Genomic DNA, 23,851 nt, shown 5'->3' on the forward strand with positions numbered 1-23,851 from the left:
CTAATTCTACAAAATGGTAAAAATAAGAGACCAAAACTGCAATTAAGCCTAAAATTTAAAAAAAATAGATCAAATAAATAAAAGTAGTATTAATCAATAATACTGACGTGGAAAGTAAAATAAAATAAAAAGAAAAGAAAATTGAAAATTGAAAATGAAATATTTGGTTCAAAATGAACCAAATGAACCTTGTTTATAGGCGAGCCAGTTGCAGCGGTAGAAGACTTGTGAGACTTGATATTTACCCACACAAAACAAACTCAACAAAAACAGTTTCTCTTATTTTTCTCTCTCTTTGACTTCGTCACTCTCTTCTTCTTTCTTCTCCACGTCTCTCTCTCTCTATTCTTCTTCTTTCTATATATTCATTATTTCTTCATTCATTTTTCTACTACTATTGCTTTAACTTCTTATTCTTTTTTCTTCTTCTCTTTTATAATTAACAAGATCCATCGATGTTAACATTTCCGATGAATCTGATGACTAATTGGTCTGATGATAATGAAAATGATAATGATGGTGATCAACGGCGAATTAATCGTGTTATTGTCGATGAAGTCGATTTCTTCTCGGATAGAAATGATAAATCATCGTCGCCTGATGATGATGTTTCCATGAAGATCAATAATGAAATTTATGATCCTCATTCCAATCTCGCCGCTGACCATGTCAACGTAAGCCATTTTCCTTGTGTTATGTTTTTTTTGTTGCAATATTGGGACCGAAAATTCAGATATATATACAACTTAGTTTTAGGCCTTAGATTAATTAATTAAGTAATAATAATAATAATAATAATAATAATAATAATAATAATAATAGTAGTGAATAAACATATCAAGGATTTAATTTATGAATTTAATTTATATAGGCTTCTAGCATGTGAATGTTTTTTTACACCATCAATAATCATAAGTATTTTGTGAACTTGTTCGAACTCCGACACTCCACTCCAGCCTGTTAGGATACTTGATAAACAAAATTATAACTATTGTTCATTGAAATTTGTACTAACTTTTTTTTAATGCAAATTAATATTGTAGACTGGTTTACAACTCCTGATTAGTAATACCGGCAGTGATCAATCAATGGTGGAAGATGTATCTTCAATAAATGCTGAAGAGAAGCGTGCCAAAACTGCTCAGGTAATTTTGTTCAATACAATTTTTTACAGAAATGTTCAATCATGTGTATATAATAAGATTACAGAAATGTGATTAGTACTAGCTCTAGTTATTAAGATTATAAGATTAATTAATGAAATTTAAGTGTTATTGTTATTACTATATACTAAATTAATCAAGTTAACAGAGATGAAATACTGTAATTGTTTTATAGGTGGAACAATTGCAAGAGGAGCTTCGATTTAAGAATGAAGAGAACCAAAAGCTGAAGGAAATGCTGAACACCATGAGAAGTAGCCATACAAACTTGCAAATGCGTTATGTCTCCTTGATGCAACAGAAACAGAACCAAACAGAACATGATCAGGTACGTAATTCATATTTCTATATCTGTTATCTTTAATTGATATACACAATTTTTTAATAAAAAATGAATAATTTTCCATTATATATTATTTCAGGTTGTCCGAGGAAAATCTGAGGAGAAAGGAGATAGTGTGGTGGCTAGAAAGTTCACGAGTGGCACAGCAGAAGTAGATGATCAGCAAGTATCAAACTCTTGTAATTCAGATGAAAAAACTCAAACAAGCACACCCCAGAACAAACGGAAATTAGAGACTGATCCAGACTCATCAGAACTAGTACAAGCTTGGGATCCAATTAAGCGTCCCATATTAAACCCACCCAATGCCGCTGATCAATCTGCTGCTGAAGCCACTATGAGAAAAGCACGTGTCTCTGTCCGTGCCCGATCAGAAGCCCACATGGTATGTATTGTATATATGTGTCTATCAATTAATCTATTCTAATTAATTTCTATAGCTGAATTGATTAACTAATTGATCACAAATATTGCAGATCAATGATGGATGCCAATGGCGAAAATATGGACAAAAAATGGCTAAGGGAAACCCTTGTCCTCGAGCATATTACAGATGCACAATGGCTATGGGTTGCCCTGTTCGCAAACAAGTAAGTCTTATTATTCTGATGAATCAATTAATGTGTGTAGCTACTATTGATTTTACAAAAAATGTTACTCGTTGTGTCTCATATTACGTGGTTCATTTGGTTGATATATATTATAGGTTCAGCGTTGTGCGGAGGACAGAACAATTCTCATAACAACATATGAAGGGACGCATAGCCATCCTCTGCCACCTGCCGCTGTGGCAATGGCGTCGACCACTGCAGCAGCTGCTACCGTGTTACTATCTGGTTCAATGTCAAGTGCTGATGGGGTGATCAATCCCAACATACTAGCCAGAATTCTTCCTAATTGCTCTTCTAGCATGGCCACACTCTCAGCATCAGCACCATTTCCTACTGTGACACTAGACCTTACACGGGACGCCACAGATAATAACCAAAATTCTCATTCCCAATTTCAGCTTGGACAGCCTCAAAACTTTGGATCAGGACAATTGCCACAGGTAATTGCACAAGCACTTTATAACACATCCAAATTCTCTGGCCTTCAATTGTCTCAGGATGTTGGGGGATCTTCCCAATTGAATCATACTCAACAAGCATCATCACTCAGTGCTGCCATCACTTCGGATCCAAACTTCACCGCAGCACTCGCCGCGGCTATCTCCTCCATAATTGGCGCTTCTCCTCCCAACAATAACAACAACAATAATCCCAATATCATCAACAGTACTACCTACAATCAGTAGCATTTTTCAGGAAACTAGTAGCTTTTTGGTTCAATAGTTGAATTTTGTTTTAGCCATTATATTTTTATTTTTTAAAAAAGAAAGTGGGAGAGGTAAAATGAATTTGTGGATGTTCATATTACTTTTGCTCACTATTGGTTTTAGAATAGAACATTCCATTCTTTTCTTCGTTGTTTTATCTTTGATACTAGTTCCGATATTATGTACCTAAAACTTAATAATTAGAATTCAATTTTTCCCCGATTAAGTGTTTTTTATTTTCATTTTATTTGTCCTTTTTTTAATAACTTGGCCATATTCTTTTTTCTTTTTTTAACTTGACGTGCATTCTATTATTATAAAAATATTTAAAACAACCATGTAACCCATGAAGCCCTAAAAGTGCGCCTAAAACCATTGAAAAATGTTTCGGAAGAACCCAAGAATAATTCTTCCCTTGTTGGTCAAGAAACACTGCTCTTGAGTCTTGATGGCACGTATAATAAATCAATATTTTTTTTGATGAAAAATTGTTAGTATGTTAATTATTATATTTTTTGTTGTTGTTAGGATTAGGACTTAAGTTTGAGATCTTTAACTCTTTAGCTCAATCTTCTCAACCAATTGAGCTACTATCTATCTTACCCCATAATAAATCAATGTTACCCAACACCCTTTTGGGTGCGATGAGTGTGTTTTGTCACTCCGCCGCACCACCTTTTGTCAAGTTCTCCGGCGTCGTAACTATCACGTTGTGGTGTTTTTGCGTGCGGATATGAATTTTTTTGGGTTGGTGTTTTTGCGTGTGGATCTGGTTTTTTTTCCGGGTTAGTTCGTGCTCTGCCGGAGGTTTGGTGAAGTACCTCATCTTGTGTTCACTGCGTTTCAGTATTTGGAGGTGGTGGCGTTCTGTTCTCGTCTCCTCCTTTTTCGGTGTGGTCCAACAATGAGTGGTGGTGCGTTTCGGATATTTGGTTAATGCCGTGTGTAGTGGTTTTCTAGGTTACTTGATTCTCTGACCGCTTTCCAAATCTGTTGAGATTTGCAGAATTCTTTTTGAGTCTCTTTTGGTGTCCAAATCTGTTGAGATTTGCAGGTTTCTTGTGTTTCTGGTTGACCACTTCCGCGTCGGTGTTCATTGTTTTGAGGTGGTCTGCGAGCTGAGACAATTCTGCTGGTTGCTTCCGTATGTGTTGGCTCTGTCGTCGTCTGGAATGTAGGGTGTCTACGAGCTGGGACTTGTCTGCCTAGGTTATCATTCTATACCGTTGTCTCATCAGCTTTTGGCTTAAAGGAGCTGTTTTTTGGATTCTGATGGGCCGATCATTTTTTATTCGAGATCGAGAGTTAGAGTCGATCTAGTGGCAACTTTGGGGCTGAGTTGGTGTCTTCTGGTGGCCTGGAATCTGTGGGGTGCCTTTCTGATTTTGGAATTATAAGGTGGACCTCTATTAGGTGGTATTTGTTTTGGTGTTTATTTTTGGCGTTCCGCATATATACGCGCCCTGTTATGTTGTTACTTTTATACCAGTCTTTGTTCGTCTTGTGCATAGACCTGATTTATAATAAATTTGGTGTTAAAAAAAACACCTTTTGTCAAATCTAGAAATTTGAATAATATAAATTATTCTTAGAAATATCAATAACTCTTAAGAGTTGAATTCACATCTTGCCAAGTTAACTCTAAGAGTTGAATTCACATCTTGCCAAGTGTTAGTCAACTAATTACAATAAACACTTAACTATTGATTAATATATAACTAAAAATATTTTAGTTACTTTTAAAAAAATAAACAAATGTTTTCAATTTTTAACGTAAATAAATAAAAAATATTTTAAGTTTAATATTTTGTGTTTTAATAGTTTTTAAGTTTGTCTCAAAATAAGTGTCGCAGTTAACTACTTTATACATATCGAGAAAATATGATAAATGAAAGAATCAGAATATAGTTTTAACCAATTGTCCATATTAACTATGGAGAAATAACAATTTTGGTCCTGCAATTAGCTGTCAAACACTCAATTTGGTCTCTGTCTCAAGTAACCATTTTATCTCAACCGCCTTTAAGATTCAATTTCGCTGCCGTAACTGATTTTTAACCGTCTTCTCCATCAAAGTGCCACCACATGTAGCTCCACCGGACCGTGCTTATGATTAATCCTCTCCATTTTTCGTTCATCTGAGTGGTGGACCTTCGTATATCAAAGTTACTCATGTTCTTACCAATTCCAATTATCATTCATGGTCATTCTTATTCCTATTGATCCGTTTGATGTGCTTGTTCATTCATGGATCATGAATTCCGTTTCCAATTCCATTGCTCAAGGTCATCTTGTTCGTATTTCTGAATTACGACAAAAAAAAATTATGCTCTTAAGCATGATTCCAAATATGTATATGAGTTCTACTGCCATTTGAAGCTTCTTTGGGAAGAATTGGAAATTTATCTCCCTATTCCTAATTGTAGTTGTAGGGTTTGTTGTTCCTGTGAAGCTATGTGTGTTACAAACATAAAATTTAAAGATATATAGATGCATTTTGCCTTGTTTATAATAGGAGAAAGTCACATGTTAAGAAACTCAACAAAAAAAAAGTTTTAAAAATTATAAATTAAACTCTACAAATTAAAATAGTACTTATTCAATACAAAACTTGCATTTTAAAATTCTTAACACATGCCTTAACGGGCATATTAGCAAGACCCTTTATAGTAATCTAAAAAGTAACCAATAATCAGAATTCAGAAAAGTACAAAATAAATATCATAAACAAAAATTAACATATAGGTTGTAGTAGTTGAACCTCATACTGAAGTGACACAACACTGCATCTAACTCCTATCATTAAAAACAAGGTGATATCAAACTCTCGATACAAATTCCTGGTTCGTCGGCAAATGGATCATAAACACTCTTTTTTTTTTTTTTTAACAATAAACACTCTTGTTTTGAAACTTAATAAATTTCAAAGTACCACTCCTAACTCCTTGGATCATAAACTGTCAACTTGGGATACACATCTTGTTTTTCAGATTTAAGCAACACTCGATCATCCTCAAACATATAGATTGCCTTGGTCGAGATATACGACTTCCTACGATATCGCATATATGGAACACTAAACAATTTAGTCCAAGATTCATTATTTCCATATTCCTTCATAATCCAAATATCATGACCATACATAACCAACGCATAAGCAATCCTTCAGCACACTCAAGAACAAGATACTCACATCTATCTCTCCACAATCAGGCACAAAATCTTTTGATATGACTCTTTTCCCAAATCAAGAGATACAATAAAGCATGGACTTTCATGCCAATGTTTAGAAGCCAACCAATTAATCCTGCTGGATCGCAAGGTGTACTATCAAAAGGGAATTCTTGTATATTTTTCCAAGAATTGGTACTCAAAATATTAACCTTCACTTCAGTTTTCTCAACCAAATCACCACTAATATTAGGCTCCAAAACAGCAACCACTTTATAATTATCAGTAACATAATCATATCCAAAGGCCAAAGCCATATGTTTTCGGGTACCATAAAGGGGACAATTCTTTGACTTTTCTAATGGAAGGATTCCACAATAGAACGAATGACTGACTGACTGGAGTACGTACGGGAGTACCTACGGGCAAGACAAATGATGCCATTGCAAGAGCCAACAATTGTATGTTGTTGTTCTCGACTGGACTAGAATTAGTCTAGCATTATATCCTATAGGTCCAACATGGCTTGCCCCACCACATCCATGTCAGCAGAACATGGTGGAACTTCTCCACCAAGATAGGAGCAGATTACCGTTTCACCCACTATCTAAGGGTAATATCTTGGCAGTCCATCTTGTTTGGCGTAAACAGATCCAACCTAATAAGAAGAACTTTGGCCCATCAGTTGTGTATGGTAATAATTGTTCGAAGGATATTGTGGGACGTTAGTGGTGAAAACGTAGTGGAGTGGACAAAGAAGTAAACATGTACTTGCCTGATTGACATGTTAATTTGCTTAAAAAGTGGATGTGGCGTCTGCGCCTGGTTGACATGCTAAGGCGCTTCTTAGCGAATTTAGGATCAGATATCAGAGAATTCAACGACTTACAAACACATGACATCGAATTCGAAGGAGGATGTTGACGGAAGATGTTGTTAACTCAATCATTGGCCGCATGTTGAAGGTAGATCGATTTTGTACGTTGTTGTGTTTTTGGATAAACAAACAAACAATTCAGCGGCTGCATACATATATACATATAGAACGAGAAACAGAGCAAAAAACTAGTTGTTTTTTTTGGATGTTGTACGTTGTTAGTCCATCTCTATATTTTTCTATTTTTTATAAGAAAAATGCTAAAGAGTGTCCCGGACACTGGTTAAGCATTTAAAAATAGAAATTCTGCATTAAAATACATGTATTTAATACCTCAAAAGTATCAAAAGTTATATTTTTAATATTAATTTTATTTTTTATTTTTTTTTTGACATGCTTAACAAGTACTCCGGAAGCACTATTTAGCATCACCCTTTTTATAATCCATCTAAAATAATAACTCAATCTAACATATAACAATTTTTAAAAAAAAAAATTAAAGAAATTTACACATAAAAATATCAATCAAATCTAATAATATCTCATCAAATAATAAAGTTGATTACTATGAATGAAATTCTGTGGTATCTACTGGCATAAACAAAATAAAAATATAAATCAATGCATAAAAATAAGAAGAAGAAAAAAATGAAAGATCCTCATCAAATTAGGAAGTCATTCGTTTGACCCTATTTATTTTATACTTTTTTACTTCTCCTTGAAAGAAATAGAAAAGTAGAAAATTGTATTTGACTTTATTTCTCCTTAAAAAAAAATTAGATAAATAAAGTAAAGAAGTGAAAAATAAGGAGAAGTTGGGTCAAACACAATTTTTTACCTGTTTACAACTTTTAACCTTTTGTTTTAAAAAAGAAGATTTACCAAACAACTTTAATTTTAGTTGCTTTATGGTTAAAATAGCTTCTACACCTAAAAAAGCTAGGTCAAATGGTATGTAAGTCCAGAAAAAAAAATCGATTCTATTTTTTGAAATTTCAATTATTTCGGAACGCAGAATCCGAACCATAAAAATACATATTTCGAATTTTTTTTCAAAATTTCAATTATTTCGAAACGGAGAATTTGAACCACAAAAATACATACTTCAAATTCTATTTTCCAAAATACAAAAAAATAAAAAACGGATTCTTTGCCGAATTTTTGCTTCTTTTATTTTTGTAATTTCCAACAAATTAGATAAATTTTTTATGAATTTTTTAGCACAAAACACTTAAAAAATCATATTAATTCAATTCATCCATTGTTAAAAATATTTAAACTTTTGCAAGAGAAATTTTTATAGTGTACTAAATATTACTGTGCAAAAAATTCAAAATTTTAAAAGATATACATAAGTTTACTGAAAAACACGACCAAAATTTATAACAGAAAATATGTGATTACTAAATTTTTTAAAAAAGAAGTAAAAATGAAATTGAAATTTGAAATATTTTTACGAGTAAATTAGGATTTATTTCTTTTGGGTAAAAAAAAAAGGGGTTAAATCCTTTTAAACAACGGGTGAGATGTATTAGAATGGACGGTAGCGATTTAAAGAGTGCACCGACTGAAAAAGAAAAGGGGTTTGCATGACTCGCGTAGTTGTTAGGCTTAGACTGAAAGAAAGGAATAACAGTTGAGGAATGAATGGAAGATACGATAGATAGAGTTAGTTGTTATTTAGAAGAGTGCATGCGTTTCTGATCGTATCATCAATATTTTCTCTTCTCTTCTGCGCCACAATTATTATAACATTGATTTGCTTGGTAATTGGTAACCACCTCCATTCTTCTTCTACTTTACTAAATTCGTTTAACACACTTTTTTGCTAATCTCTCTTTTTGCATGCGTATGTAATCTATCGATAATGCCGTTTACTCCTTTACTTTCTGAAACTGCTTTTTAATAATCGATTTTCATAATCTATTTTACTCTGCGAATTACTCCTCCATGCTGATCATTTTATTTTACTATTTATCGTTCCATCATGAAATTGGCGTTGTTTTATTGTTGTTAAACCCTCCTTAATTTTAGGTTATCTAAAATTGGAATGATACTTTTTGATGAACAGGAGAACAAACGAACGAACATGGGGAACAAATTGAATGGGATAGTGTTTTGTTTGTTTTTGTCAACACTTTTGGTTTCATCCTTTGCATCCGGTGGTGGTGATGGACTGCGGAGGATTGGACTCAAAAAGATTAAACTGGACCTTAACAACAGGCTCGCCGCTCGAGTGAGATCCATTAGAAATTATAATAATGTTCAAAACAACCTGGCTGATGCTGATCATCAAACTGACATTGTTGCGTTAAAGAATTACTTGGATGCTCAGTACTATGGTGAAATATCCATTGGAACCTCGCCTCAGAAGTTCACTGTCATTTTTGATACTGGAAGCTCTAATTTGTGGGTTCCATCCTCTAAATGTACCTTCTCGGTGAGCGTCTAACTATGATGAACAACAAAGACACACCTACACAATATTGGTGTGATAATAATTTGTGAAAATGAATTAATTGAATTGAATGTAATCATATTTGTCGGTGTAAGACATTGGTACATGTTGACTTGACACACATTCAATCAGAAGTTGTAGTGCTTAAGGGCTTATGAATGTGTGTATCATATTTTCTTCGCCCTTTCTCGTATTAATTCATGTTATTTTATATTTTGGTGCAGGTTTCATGCTACTTCCATGCCAAGTACAGGTCTTCCAAATCAAGTACTTACAAGAAAAATGGTTTGTCTTCCTCACTTTATGAATCAAAAAACTGATTCTATTGTTGTTCTTCTTGTTTGAATAGTTACAACCATGTATTTCTTTCTCAAAGGGTGAAACAGGGTGAAATCTTAATAGAATTTGCTTTTGCCATTAGTTTGGAATTCTACCATCCACCCTTTGGTTACTGACAAATCGTAGTTTTTGATATATTATAATTTGTTTGGCATATCTCTGCTTATAAGTTATAACAAGTTTGTTCTTGTGTTCTTCTATTTTGGTTTATTTGATAGTATTTTGCATCTGTGGAGGGAATGTTATCTTTGCTTTTTAGTATAAGATCTTTATTGGCTTCTTGCTGTTATCTAGGGACTGCTGCTGCAATTCAATATGGCACTGGAGCAATTTCTGGTTTCTTTAGTTATGACAATGTCAAAGTTGGGGACATAGTTGTAAAGAACCAGGTAATTCTGATCATTGATTTCTTGTGTCAGTTAAATAAAGTTCAACTTTGTTTCTTTCATTATGTTTGATTATTAATCCACTGAGCACCATTTGATCCTTATCAGGAATTTATTGAAGCAACTAAGGAGCCTGGTCTTACCTTTTTGGTGGCCAAGTTTGATGGTATATTGGGACTTGGATTTCAAGAGATATCAGTTGGAAATGCTGTTCCAGTTTGGTATGTTTACATTTAAATTTTGGTTCATCATTTTGTTAGGATTTTATAGAATGACTGCCTTGCAAATGCTAGGTATATTTTTATCGTGGACGTGTGACCCTTCCTTAGACCTGTGTATAGTGGGAGCCTTGTAGCATCAAGCTTCAATTTTCTGTTAAAACTTTATGGAATCCCCTTGTCATTATCATATCTTACGTGTAACAGGTACAATATGGTTGAACAAGGTCTTATTCAGGAACCAGTATTTTCATTTTGGCTCAATCGTAAACCAGAGGAAGAAGACGGGGGTGAGATTGTTTTTGGTGGTGTTGATCCTGCTCACTACAAGGGAAATCACACTTATGTGCCTGTGACAAGAAAAGGATATTGGCAGGTTAATTACTAAATATAATTTTTCTCATACATAATATTGTTCTTTTTCGTAACTTTTTTTTTTTTTTTCTTTTCAGTTTGACATGGGAGATGTAATTATTGATGGTAAATCCACTGGTATGTGTAGATTGCTGTCAGCATTAATTCCAATTTATTTTCCTAATATATGATAGCAGCTTTTATTTCATTGGTTTGACGTTTTCTTATTGTCATTCAGGATATTGTGCTGATGGCTGTGCGGCCATTGCTGACTCGGGGACTTCTTTGTTGGCTGGTCCAACGGTATGAATAAATGGCCTCTAGATATAGATCAATATTTAGCTTTTTCTTTTTTTGATTGTGGAGTTTGATAGATTGTTAGATTTGCCATTGATAGAAATTGGAAAGAAACTGTTAGCTGGGATAGTGATTACTCCTTTCTATTTCACTTTAAATTGTTTTCAATTTTAACATGGTATACTATATGCAGCACTATGATTGGTTCTTTGATGAGACTATCTTTGTTGAGGGCTTTAGAAATTGAAAATTTGTATTGAATTGTTCAATTTTCCAACTGAAAAAAGGTCTTGACTAATGCTGCTGACTAACTTGTTTCTACGTCCATGTGATATATTATTGTAGTCTGTAATTACCATGATAAACGATGCAATTGGAGCATCTGGAGTTGTAAGCAAAGAATGCAAAGCCATTGTTGCGGAGTATGGACAAACAATAATGAACTTGCTTTTGGCTGAAGTGAGTACCATTTGTAATTTGTTCTGGCATATCTTCGTTGATTAGACTGTTACTTGTGGTCATGAATTTTATGTTCAAGGAAGGTTCTTTTAGAATGAATTTTCTTATGCTTTTCACTTTACTCCTCCAGGCACAGCCAAAGAAAATCTGTTCCCAAATCGGATTGTGCACTTTTGATGGGACTCGTGGTGTTGAGTAATGCCCAATTATATTTGTATCTTTTGAATCTGGCCATTGAGTTAAAATATTGCAATATTTTTTATGTACAATTGCACTCTGATTAACATTTTACCCGTCTTTCAATTTTTCCACTTTTAGTTTGGCTATCGAGAGTGTAGTAGACGAGAATGAAAGAAAATCATCTGGTGGTTTTCATGCTGCTACTTGTTCTGCTTGTGAGATGGCAGTTGTTTGGATGCAGAACCAGCTGAGGCAGAATAAGACCGAAGATCAGATACTAACCTATATCAATAATGTGAGTTAGTTCTCTTAGTCCTGCTATTTGAGTATCATGTTTCACCTCTTGATTCTCAGCTTCATGTTGATGTTGCAGCTTTGTGATAAAATGCCTAGCCCGATGGGAGAATCAGCTGTTGACTGTGGGAATATCTCTTCGTTGCCTGAAATTTCCTTCACAATTGGTGGAAAAACTTTTGACCTTGCCCCAGAGGAGGTATGATGTTCACCTGATCTGTTGCTTTTGCAATGACTGGTCACTATTTTTTTATGCTATGAAAATAAGATAAGTTCAAGCGGGCCGATAGAAAAACTATAATTCTGAAGATAGGAGAAGTGGGTATTTTGCTGAAAAATCAAAACCGCGAGCTCTTGTATCCTATAGGTGCCTATTTGTAGGGTAATGCTAAACTAACATAATGATTAAGTAGTTTAAGCGGTTAAAATTATATTGGTATTTGGTTAAATGTGATTATGTGAGCCTGTCTTTTCCTATTGGTTTTCTTATCCTTTTAATTATCTTAAATTTAAGTCTGATCTTAAATAGTTTGAACTAGACTGGTTCTCATTTTTTTTATTGAGGGAGTAATGTCATGTAGTTGCAGTGTACATTTTACATTTCGCAGTTGTATAGTATTTATGCATCAATGTTGTCGTGTTTCATGCACTCTATTGTCATCAACTCAATCCTCATTCAGTTTTCCATTTGGTTTATTCAGTACATACTCAAGGTGGGCGAAGGTCCTGCGGCTCAGTGCATCAGCGGCTTCACTGCTATAGATGTTCCTCCTCCTCATGGCCCTATCTGGTACATCAAATATCATTTACTACTTTCAGACATTTACCTGCATAATCAAAATCTTTTTACCACTTTCATGAACCTTTTCTCTCATTTTCAATTAATACATAGAGTTTAATTGTGACACTCAAGTCACTGTGAAAGATTTTACACTGTCCACAAATCACAACCAATCATATTTGTGACTTTATAAGCAGTTGTGATTAAAGTCAAACATAATTAATGATATAACGGTTATGATCAATTGACATTGTACAATTATGAAACGGTTATTGCACTTGCCTTTATTCCATTATCCCTTGATTCTCTCAACTAATTGCATCTACCTAAATGCAGGATCCTTGGAGATATCTTTATGGGGCGTTACCACACAGTGTTTGATTTTGGTAAATCAAGAGTTGGATTTGCTGAAGCAGCTTAGAAAATGCTTTCGTTTCAAAGACCACTCTTATTTGCTAGTATCTACTATTTGCGTACGCTAGCTGCAAGCAATCATAATGTACACTAAATCATATACTCTGACCTCTGTATATACTATGTGGGTCTAATTATGTATGCATGCATGTTTACTACCAAGGGGTTTAGCAAGATACATGTAACGTGTTAAATATTATTAATATGGTGATGCCAATTAACAAATCAGTACTCCATTTCAAAAAATAAAAACATATCAGGACTCAACTATAATAATATAATAAAAAAGGACTGACATGACAAGTAGAAAATTGGAAATGGATGGTTAGGTCTAAATGTATCTCACTCAAAGTAGTATACTACCATTTTTTTTTATTAATTGTTAGTAATTTTTTATGAAAAAGGAGAATGAAATAAATTTGGCAAGTTTTTTTTTTCATCATACCTAATTATAGGATAAAGTTTAAGTCAATTTGTTTATGTCAAAGCCCGTCACATTTCTCACTAAAAGTAATAATATATTTTAAAAATTGCTAAACAGATATACCTAATTATAGGAGATAGATGTATTTTGATGAAACTTATACACAACTAAACAATTGTTATGTCTATCAATTTAATTAGAACTTAATTCCACTTGAATTGCATGACATGTTTAAAAATATTTATGAAGAAAGGTTTAATTTGTTACTATCACTATATATTTATTTGGTAGAATATTACTATCATGGCTTTGACACCACAATAATGGTACGGTCAAATCAATCCCATGATTCAATTAAATGCAACACTCCCTACTGAGTTATAGGTAAGTTTTATTTTAGACACCAAATATTTCTGTCTCCACAAATTGAATCAGATTAAAACAATTTCTTTAAAAACATTAATGTTTTGATAAAGGCCAAAGAACACTCTCCAGTCTCCACCAAATTTGTTTCATCTTGCAAGGTCAACTTATTATTAAGTGTCACTTCGGAGAATGAAAGGATAAGATTTACCTTATTATTATTTGACAAGTGGCAACTAAAATAATAATAATTAAGTGGAATCCACGAAAAATTAAAATCTCTTTATAGTATTAAGTTAGGAAAAGCATATAAGATCTTATCATGTTCTACCATTGCATGTTAAAAAGGATAAAAGATTGACATTAGTGGCTTTTTCTTTTGCTCTCATGCTATTGCAACTAATTGTTGGGTCCATATTAACATTCTTGAGTTGGGTATCCATCTTAATTATATCCATTAATTCCTTATAAATTGTCCACTTGAAGAGAAAATACACGTCAGAAACCATTCACAAACAAACATATCAGATGCAGAATATCTTTTTTTTTTTTTTGGTACAAATGCAGAATATCTTGTTAATTGATCATTATTTATTTCGTATCAAGTGTCATATTCTACCGCATGTCTCTAAAGAGTCACCACAAACTATTACTACATGGAAAAATTGAAATCAACCACACTGTAAGCCACTTTAAAAAAGTTCCTCCTCTTAAATTTTACTCGCAATATTCCCTAACATATTTAATTAGTCCCTAACATAAGTGATCAATTTAATTACTCCCTAACATATTTTCAATATTATTATTTTTTATTTATGTTTTATTATTAATATTAGTACCACAGTTGACCATATTTACTTTTAGTATATATGTTTTCACACAATTATGAGATAAAGGCTAATTATAGAAGTTCATTTATATCTTTGATGTAAAATAATGAAAATCTTATTCATATTTCCATTTAAAATATTTCAAGTTAAATTCAAATTAGGTTTTGTGTTTATTCACTCCAAATTCGTGAACAGTACTTAGGCCCAACTCCCAACATGAACCAAATTAGGGTTTACTAATGGAGTCTATAAATAGGATGTTATGACAAATATATATGTTTTTTACACGAATCTCTCGTACTCTTTCCTTCTGACAAAATCCTCCTACTCTTTCCAAAATGGCTCAACAAAATACATATATTATTTCTGAAATCACATATGAAAATGTTCAAAATGATGTTTGTCAACTCTTTGTGAGAGTCATTCGACTCTGCGTAGTGATAGACTACAATTCAACTAAAAAACTCCAAATACAATGGAGATGATTTTACTTGATTATAATGTATACATTTAATAAAAAAAAAATGTTACTTTTAGGCAAGTCTTTTTACTATTTTGTTTTCTACTTTTTTTACATTGGATTTATTTATTTTTTGTAGGGTCATAAAATCCATTGTTCAATAAAGAAATCCTTAATTTATAAGTTTGTCAAACAATTTTTTTGGAGGATCTGTTTGCACAATTAGCTATTTTAGTATGAAAATCGCTTTTGGTAAATTTCGGACTAACGAATCTGCATCCGCTGATCATAAACAGTGTTCAATACGTTGTAACAAAGGCTGAAAATCTTGATGTCCCACTCAATTGATTTGTTTTTGCCAATCCCCCTGATTTATTTTCTAGCTCATTTGACAATAATTATTTTGTTGGTTAGTACATGTATCAATTTATCACTTTCAAGGCATGCAAATTTTTTTTTTGTTACAAATATTCTTATTTCCTATGACATAGTAGGTTTTAAGAAATAAAATAAAGGTTGCTTCAACTGTATGAGAACTGATTAATTGATGCATATGTACTAACCAACCAAATAATTATTGTCAAATGAGCCATAAAATAAATTAGGGGGATTGACAAAAACAAATCCATCGAGTGGGACACCAAGATTTTTAGCATTTGTTACAATGATATTGAACTTTGTTTATAATCGCGGATTCGTTGTAGTACGACATTTACCAAAAGCATTTTTTTTACTAAAATTGCTAAGTGCGTAAACAGATAGTTCAGAAAATTGTTTTGACAAACTTATAAATTAAGGATTTCCTTATTTAACAATAGATTCTCTAACCTTGTAAAAAAATAAATTCAACGTAAAAAAAAAAAGTAGAAATAAAATAGTAAAAAAATTTGCATAAAGATAACATTTTTTTTATGAAATGTATACATTAGAATCAAGTAAAACGATTTCCATTGAGATTTTTTAGCTAGTCTCTTACTACCCAGAGTCGAATGACTCTTACAAGGAGTTGATAAACATCATTTTGAGCATTTTTAGATGTGATTTTAAAAATGAGATTTATATTTTGTTGGGCCATTTTCGAAAGAGTAAAAGGGTTTTGTGTAAAGGAAAGAGTACGAGGGATTTGTGTGAAAAATGAAATAATTAGCTTTTATCTCACGATTGTGTGAAAACATACTAAAAGTAAATATGGTCAACTGTGGTACTACTACTACTAATAATAATAATAATAATTATTATTATTACTATTATAATAAAACATAAATAAAAAATAATAATATTGATAATAAAAAATATAATATAATATACGATAATGAAAATATGTAATATATGGAGAATGTATTATTTTTTAAGATGTATTATATAGTATTGATAATAAAATAGTCCTTATTGTTGCATGTCCACATCAAAATGATAGTTAGCAATATATAATATAGCAGCTACTATGGATTTTTGACGTGCAATTGTTTTATCTTTTTCCAAAAAAAATTAGAAAAGTTACTGTAATAAATAGGTTCATCACCAAAAAGAAAATTATGTTTATTTGGTTAATTCGTTGACTTTTAATATGTTTATCTGGTGCATAATTAGTGCTATTTTGAAATTTGGAAATAGGAAGGTGAATCATGTTCCTATTATATTGCATTAAAGTTAATAAATAGCTTCATCACCAAAAAAAACAAATTTAATGAAAAAAGAAAATAATTTTCATTTTTTTTGTTTACAATGAGCTAAGGATCGATATCAGGACCTATAACATACTACCCAAACTTCTCACCACTAGACCAAAAACCTAGTGGCTTAAATAATTTTCATTTTATGAAGACTTAAACTAAAAGAGTGATATGTACCAAAAAAAAAAAAACGGAAGAGTGAATGTTTATTGGTAAAAGTTTCCTTAAAAAATGTTAATATGAACTTAAAACAAAATTTCTCTTTTCCAAAAATTATTTCTACTTATTCTTATAAAAATTATTTCAACTTCTATCGATAAGCAATAATCAATGAAAAATATTTGTTTATCTTTCCATGAAACTTATTTTAAGAAAAGTACAAAAATACATACTTCAAATTGTTATGATTTAGTTTTTCTTAATAAGTATGATTTTTATTTTTTCCCGTATAAGTTGAGACGGAAGGAGTATATAAAATAATATAGATATAAATTTTTGTCAAATAGAACCGAACTAAAATGTTGATGAATGATTAAACATGTTATATCTTGTTTGAAAGGATAACATAACATGCACATACATTTGTTTCAATATTGTCCACAGCATATTCCTCTCAATTTACTTCAGCCATTCAAAAAATAATTGGAAATGTAAGTAACTCTTCAATGGCTATTTACTTTCTTGTCCCTATCTGTAAGCATCTTTTGATCAATCTACAAGAATTAAGAAAAATAGTTTGCCACATGAAAAAAAAGTGTATTCACTTTCAAAATTATCATTCAATTGTCAAGGGAGATAAATGATTAGTTTTTTAATTTTCTCCATTTAATTAGAAGTATTTGGTGAAAAAATATTACTAATTTAAAAACGGTTTTATAAAAATATACAACTTTTTTACAACGAGGTCATACATATAGAGACGAAGATAGTATCTTCTTGACTCTCATCCTAAGTAGAGGAAAGGAACAGAAGGCATAATATATGACAGCTCTTAGCATTAATGCTTCAGGGGCCAATGCATACAAATGAATTTCTTGTTAAATTACTAACCAAACTTTATGTTTTCCACATGTCCGGACAAAACCACTAAAGAAGAAGGAAAAAGTGAATAGTTGTAAGGTTATATGCACCATTGATTATTTAATATAAATGTACCACAGAAAATTTTAGAGTAAAAATATACCCTTATCTTGCTAACATTTTACTTTAGGGGAATGCTTTTCCTGTTTTAAATTTAAAACCATCTCTTGCTTAAAGTGGTTTTAATTCTCTTGATTGAAACCCTCTACTTAATTTGCACTATATATATCCTCAATTGGGTAGGGACAAATTGTGAAGGAGACACTAATCCATAATAAAAAAAATCTGAATCAGTCCTATATTGAACTATATAGAATGGATGATGCTACAATCAAGCCAACAATTGACATAATAGTGTGTGCTTCCATGAATAACACTAGTGCTAAAAACAATCATTCCCAACCAATCACCAAGCCATCACATTCACAGTCACCACCATTCTTAACTAAGCTACATGCAGGCTACTTTTTCATTTGTCTTTCATTTGGTGCTCAAGCTTTGCTATGGAAGAGTTTAAGTGAACATAACAATGAATCACAAACTCTTTGGCATGGTTTTAATTTCATGCCTTCTGTTGCTTATTTACTACTTTGGTGTCTTGCAGTACTTATTGCAACTACACTATCTTTTCTTTATATGCTCAAATGCATGTTTCACTTTAAAGCAGTGAAGGAAGAGTTTTCACATCATATTGGAGTTAACTACATGTATACTCCTTGGATTTCATATCTTCTTATGCTTCAATCATCACCGCCTTTGATTGTTCCAAGAGCTCGTTACTATGAGTTTCTTTGTTTGGCTTTTTCTTTTGTAATATTTCTGCTTGATGTAAAACTGTTTGGACAATGGTTCACAACTGAAAAGAGGTTTCTGTCAGTGGTAGCAAACCCAGTTAACCTGGTTTCTGTTATAGGAAACTTGGTGGCTGCTCAAGTTGCGACAGAAATCGGTTGGAACGAGTTTGCAATTTCTATGTTTTCATTCGGTATGGTACATTATTTGATTCTATTTGTGACGCTGTATCAGCGTCTAACAAGTAGTAATCAGTTTCCTATAGTGTTAAGGCCAGCTTATTTCTTGTATTTTGCTGTACCAAGCATGGCAAGTCTAGCTTGGAAATCCATCTCAGGTGCTTTTCTTGTCTCATCAAAGATGCTGTTCTTTCTCTCTTTGTTCCTTTTCATTTCTCAGGTAGGTTCAATTCACCTATTATATATTTAGTTGATTATTTTAATCATCACTTTCATCGTAATGATCAAGGGTTGTATAATGCAGGCTTGCAGGCCAGCGATGTTCAAGAAAACTATGAAAAGGTTAAATGTTACATGGTGGATCTACTCATTCCCTTTAACATTCCTCGGTCTAGCTTGTGCTGAATATGCTCATGAGGTGAAAAGTCTCATGGCCTCTGGTTTAATGCTGCTGATATGTATTGTGTCTGTGCTGGTTTTTGTTTTTCTGATGCTAACCACTGTACTCAAAATTGAGAGTCTGCTGCATAAAAAAGCTCCTAATAAATGAAATATAATGAACTAATTCCTTTCTTTCCATTGGAAGGAAGCAAATGAAAGTAGATCAACTTGTCCGAATATACTATACCCTCTATTCTTTCCAAACCGTCTTCACAAAGCATGTATGGTTTGGATTATTCTTAGTCACCATATCCGCAGTTTTTGTAATCAATCAATGGACCATTTGATAAAAACCTAATTTAAAATGTAACTAATAATCCAATTGAGATCTACAAGAGCTAGAATCGCAACTTCAGAAAATCCAAATCCCATGTCTAGAAACACAGGCTCTATTCGTGCTTGGGACTTTCCTTTTTACTATACTAGGCGCGTCTAACCTTTATTCATCCTTGGCTCTGAGCCTCTAAGCTTCTTCACAGATCCATGATCTAAAACAATGTTCTAAAACAATGTTCCATATTTTCGAATGGTTTCTAAATTTATCAGCATAGTGAACCAATTGCTAACTTAACAACAGGCCAACTTCTATAAGATTGAATACTACAAAACTTGAAATGAAAATACAGGTGCAATACAGGTGCACATAGACAAAGTTATTCAAACACAGAAATGAAAATATATTATTCCCAAGAGATTAATCACAACTTTTCCATATGCCTATTCCTAACAAAATCAAAGGAAGATCCATGACAGCATCATTACTTTAACAAGCTAACAACATATACCTAACAACAGTGAATCACCATATAGTTATCAAGACAAACAGCAGCTACAAAACATACACTGCAAGTCCATGTATATTTTTGTACCGATTTCCAATCAATGATAGATAACAAGCTAACAACATATACCTAACAGTGAAATTATATTCCTTTATGTGTGAAAACTTGTATCTAACAACTTGTATACATGATAATACGTATACATATAATGTCGACAATTGACAAGCTGATCTGCATATAAGAACAAGACTCATAAAACTCAAGTATGAAAACATCACGTATGCATAGGCTGAAAAATAAATTAAACAAATATATCTCCAATCGAACGAAGGGTTATCCTGTAATGTACCACCTGACACGCATAATCTGTTCCTTGAAGACCAATGTCCTCGATCAACCCAGTAGTTAAATCAAAACAAGCAAGTTCATGATCATTTTTTCTAAAGAATATATTGCCCTTCATCCCTGCTCCGATTGGTCGCTCAATGCAACACGCGAGTTGAACATCAAAGAGTCTAATCCACGATTCTTTGACACCAAATTCACCCAAAATTGATATTTGGTAAGATGCAGTCTTTTTCCGATTAGATATCAAAGCAAGAGACCCATTTAAAACAGTCAGATGAACACCAAAACCATCAGGCACATCTGCTAAGGGTGAAGGTGTAGTAAGGCACACCTCATTACACAAGTTAAATGATACCAAACATGTTTCATTATTTGTTTCCCCCCACCAATGACACACCCCATTCAAGAAAACATCATTAGTCGCCCGGGCACGAATTGGCATATCATAATTGATTTTCCTCCAGGAATTACTGTCTAGACTATATATCTCCCAGAATGGGTCGAACACAACATGTGAAGGAGCGCGGCAACTTGCGTTATAACCCACATGTTCAATGATTTTATAGTCATCTCTAACATGGTCATAGCCAAATCCATGAAGTGAAATATCATTGGAATCCTCATCAGGAACACTATATGGAACTTTCATATATCCTCTAGTTGCAGGGTTCCATAATACAACTTCTGTATGAGTATCATGGTCGTAGATACAAAGAATGCCATTAATACCCGAACCTAAAATACTAATAGCTTCAACATCATACGCTTCACGGATATAATCAAGATAATCTGGCAAATCCAATTTGAGTTTATTCTGAAACTTGTCTTCACCATAAAGCAAATAAAATTTCCAATCATAAAGTTCAAAAAGCTGGTCTAGAATGAGATAAACATCGTCATTGGCGTAGAGTGAATTGGATTTGAATAAGAGATTGTTGCGGAACATGTTGATGAAAATAGGGTTTTCAAATAGATTAATCCATGATTTGCAAACGGAAGAAAACCTCTTGAGAGATTTAACAGAAAGTTTGGAGAGAATGGAGAAAGCAATATCATCGGGTATATAACTAACCTTCTTCTCATTTGTTGGAGCCGCCATAGCTAGATACATAGATAGAGAGAGTTCTTTGAGTTCTTGAATGAATGAATGAATGCTCTGTTCTGTTTCTGAGCAAAGAAAATGGAAACAGAAAGACGCGGGAACGAGTTTCTTTATTTTTGAAATCTCTATTTCTTTGATGTATTCAGTTTTTTTTAGTGGGACTGTTTTTTCATTCTATTTTTATCTATATTTAAGCCCAGTTTCTATTTGACTTTTCAATCCTATAAAAATAAATTTTAATGTTAATTAATTCATAAAGTTTCACTAATAAAAATTGTGTCTTTATAAGCTATTTTTCATAAACTACATTGAAAAATTTATAATAATAATAAGTAAAAACTTATTTATTTGCATAAGTTGTTTTGCATAAGATAAAAAATAAGTTAACCCAAACAAGAATTTAATTTAATTTCATTTTCAAATTTAAATACATTATAATTTTAACTTTAAATTAAATTTAATATAATTTTTAAATGAATTAAATAGGTTTTTGATCCTTATAAATATATTATCATTTGTTTTTAGTCTTTTTTTAAAAATCCTTCAATTAGTAAAAAAAACTTCAAACATCCACATGAGCAGCGGTAGGGACATGCTTTAAATATTTAGGGATCCGAATTCCAACTTAAGATTCTTCACTCTCACGTCCTTCAAATATTTTTTGCCTCTACTTTTTAGTCAACTCAAAGATATCCTTCAAATTTTTTAAATGATTTTTTTTACAATCACAATTAAGACATTATAAAAATATGTCAATTGTAGAAGAAAGGATCAGTAAATACCCCATAGAAAGTAAAATGGAAACTTTGTGTTTTGTTCACTCCACTCCACCACTCCAAATATGTCGAGCTACAAGTATCTCAAAGCTGAATGTGTAGAATTGCTTTTTGCAACTTTATAGATTTGAGAGATCAATATCAGATACTGCATGCAGCTGCAGCTGCAGTCCACCCATCAAAACATGATAAACGTACGTACGTATTAATTAACAACAAAAAAAAATGAATGGTCCTCAAGTGTGAATTAATGTGGAACATTGAGAAGCAAAAAAGAATAAATTCTCCTAACAGAAACACCCCGAAGCATTATTTTGTAGTATTCAATTCTCTACGTACTTTGTGGAATCTTTTATCTTTAGTGACGAAACAGATTGATCGAAACTCAACTCAAAATTGCACTAAATATGTCCAACTAGAGGATGAGGATCTATCTATATATAGTGATCTGTCTGTAGTACTGCTACTTTATAAACAACAAAAAACTAAGGGCCAAAGCAATATCAATTTTCTTAGGCTCAAAGAAACAAATTAACAAACACCTGGGGGACAAACTGAAAAATAACATAGCCAAATTTAAAATACAAAATCTGAAAAACAATGCAATGCAACAATCAAGTAGTTTATCATACCAGGAGCACCTTTCCCTAAGAACCAGAGGGTTATAAAAAAAAAAAAAAGTTTATCAAATCTAATCTAACAGTAGTCTGATTTAAATGCAAAGACAATTAAATAGAGTAAATGATCACTCACCAGCACATGTTAACCTGAATGATGCCAAGTTTTACCTAACTGTTGATGCCGATGCTTCTTTCTTTGTTGCGAGGTCAAATGAAATGGATGAAATCTCGTGCATTACTCAAACGGAGATAAAATGAGAACAATTTACAGTGTGAGGGTGCCATGGAGGAGCACAAGGACATGCGCTATTGCCGGAAATAGAGCACGAGCTGGAGACGAGGTATGTTTGAAACGGAGCGCGGGAAATGGAGGAAAAGTGAGGAAACAACTTTTTACATCCCTTAATATTGTTCCCGGTGTAAATAGTGAGGAAACAAAATTACATTTAGGAAAATGCTTTTAAACATTTTCTTTAAAATTTGTGTATTCCATTTTTTGAATATTTAATTAATATTTATATTTTTTTAAGTAAGATGATAGGGATAAAATTGAAAGAAAAATGATTAGCTGTAATCTCATAAACTACTTGAAATAACATTTAAAAAATAAACTATAAGTTGTCCGGAAATCGTAGTTCAACTAGCAGAAATGCCAAAATTGCTAGTGTTAGACGTCATGACCGGGGTTCGAACCTCAATCACCTGACTTTGTGTGTGTGACTTTTCAATGACTTTGTCATTTTATCTATGAACAAAAAAAACTATAAGCTCTTTCTATAAAACATTTATCAAACCGATTTTTTTAGTCATATAAACTTATAAACGATAAATTGAAAATCAGTGCCAGCCACAATCAAACAGACAAACAAAATAGTGTAAACTATGTCATTATTTTATATTGACAAGATGTTATTATTTTATCATTTATA

The 23,851-nt window shown here is 32.4% G+C and overlaps 5 protein-coding genes across 6 annotated transcripts; 3 read left to right on the forward strand and 2 right to left on the reverse strand.

Moving 5' to 3' along the window:
* The first annotated feature begins 201 nt into the window (after nucleotides 1-201).
* On the forward strand, nucleotides 202-3,046 carry LOC123909704 (probable WRKY transcription factor 31). Its single transcript, XM_045960582.1, has 6 exons — nucleotides 202-674; nucleotides 1,044-1,145; nucleotides 1,339-1,491; nucleotides 1,586-1,891; nucleotides 1,983-2,096; nucleotides 2,213-3,046. The coding sequence occupies exons 1-6, from the start codon at nucleotides 456-458 to the stop codon at nucleotides 2,801-2,803; spliced, it is 1,485 nt and encodes a 494-aa protein (XP_045816538.1). The 5' UTR covers nucleotides 202-455; the 3' UTR covers nucleotides 2,804-3,046.
* A 2,715-nt stretch (nucleotides 3,047-5,761) lies between these two features.
* LOC123904635 lies at nucleotides 5,762-6,312 on the reverse strand. The gene is made up of 2 exons (XM_045954270.1): nucleotides 6,083-6,312; nucleotides 5,762-5,987 (listed from the first exon to the last, which is right to left on the reverse strand). Exons 1-2 carry the CDS (start codon nucleotides 6,310-6,312, stop codon nucleotides 5,762-5,764), a joined length of 456 nt encoding a protein of 151 aa, XP_045810226.1.
* Nucleotides 6,313-8,405: 2,093 nt separating this feature from the next.
* LOC123907321 (aspartic proteinase) lies at nucleotides 8,406-13,255 on the forward strand. 2 transcript variants are annotated; one of them, XM_045957527.1, is made up of 14 exons: nucleotides 8,406-8,645; nucleotides 8,944-9,312; nucleotides 9,555-9,615; nucleotides 9,964-10,058; nucleotides 10,164-10,276; nucleotides 10,481-10,649; nucleotides 10,726-10,765; nucleotides 10,866-10,930; nucleotides 11,270-11,383; nucleotides 11,514-11,578; nucleotides 11,702-11,858; nucleotides 11,937-12,056; nucleotides 12,559-12,647; nucleotides 12,975-13,255. In XM_045957527.1, exons 2-14 carry the CDS (start codon nucleotides 8,962-8,964, stop codon nucleotides 13,057-13,059), a joined length of 1,524 nt encoding a protein of 507 aa, XP_045813483.1. In that variant the 5' UTR covers nucleotides 8,406-8,645; nucleotides 8,944-8,961; the 3' UTR covers nucleotides 13,060-13,255. The 2 variants fall into 2 exon arrangements, with proteins under 2 accessions (XP_045813483.1, XP_045813480.1); XM_045957524.1 differs by having other exon boundaries at nucleotides 8,458-8,638.
* Nucleotides 13,256-17,853: 4,598 nt separating this feature from the next.
* LOC123908512 (S-type anion channel SLAH1-like) lies at nucleotides 17,854-19,455 on the forward strand. Its single transcript, XM_045959167.1, has 2 exons — nucleotides 17,854-19,073; nucleotides 19,158-19,455. Exons 1-2 carry the CDS (start codon nucleotides 18,198-18,200, stop codon nucleotides 19,401-19,403), a joined length of 1,122 nt encoding a protein of 373 aa, XP_045815123.1. The 5' UTR covers nucleotides 17,854-18,197; the 3' UTR covers nucleotides 19,404-19,455.
* Nucleotides 19,456-20,377: 922 nt separating this feature from the next.
* On the reverse strand, nucleotides 20,378-21,523 carry LOC123904636 (F-box/kelch-repeat protein At3g23880-like). Its single transcript, XM_045954273.1, has one exon. The coding sequence runs from the start codon at nucleotides 21,521-21,523 to the stop codon at nucleotides 20,378-20,380; it is 1,146 nt and encodes a 381-aa protein (XP_045810229.1).
* Between the last annotated feature and the right edge of the window lie 2,328 nt (nucleotides 21,524-23,851).

The sequence above is a fragment of the Trifolium pratense genome, linkage group LG2 (assembly GCF_020283565.1).
Source record: "Trifolium pratense cultivar HEN17-A07 linkage group LG2, ARS_RC_1.1, whole genome shotgun sequence".
In the NCBI taxonomy this organism is placed as follows: Eukaryota; Viridiplantae; Streptophyta; class Magnoliopsida; order Fabales; family Fabaceae; genus Trifolium; species Trifolium pratense.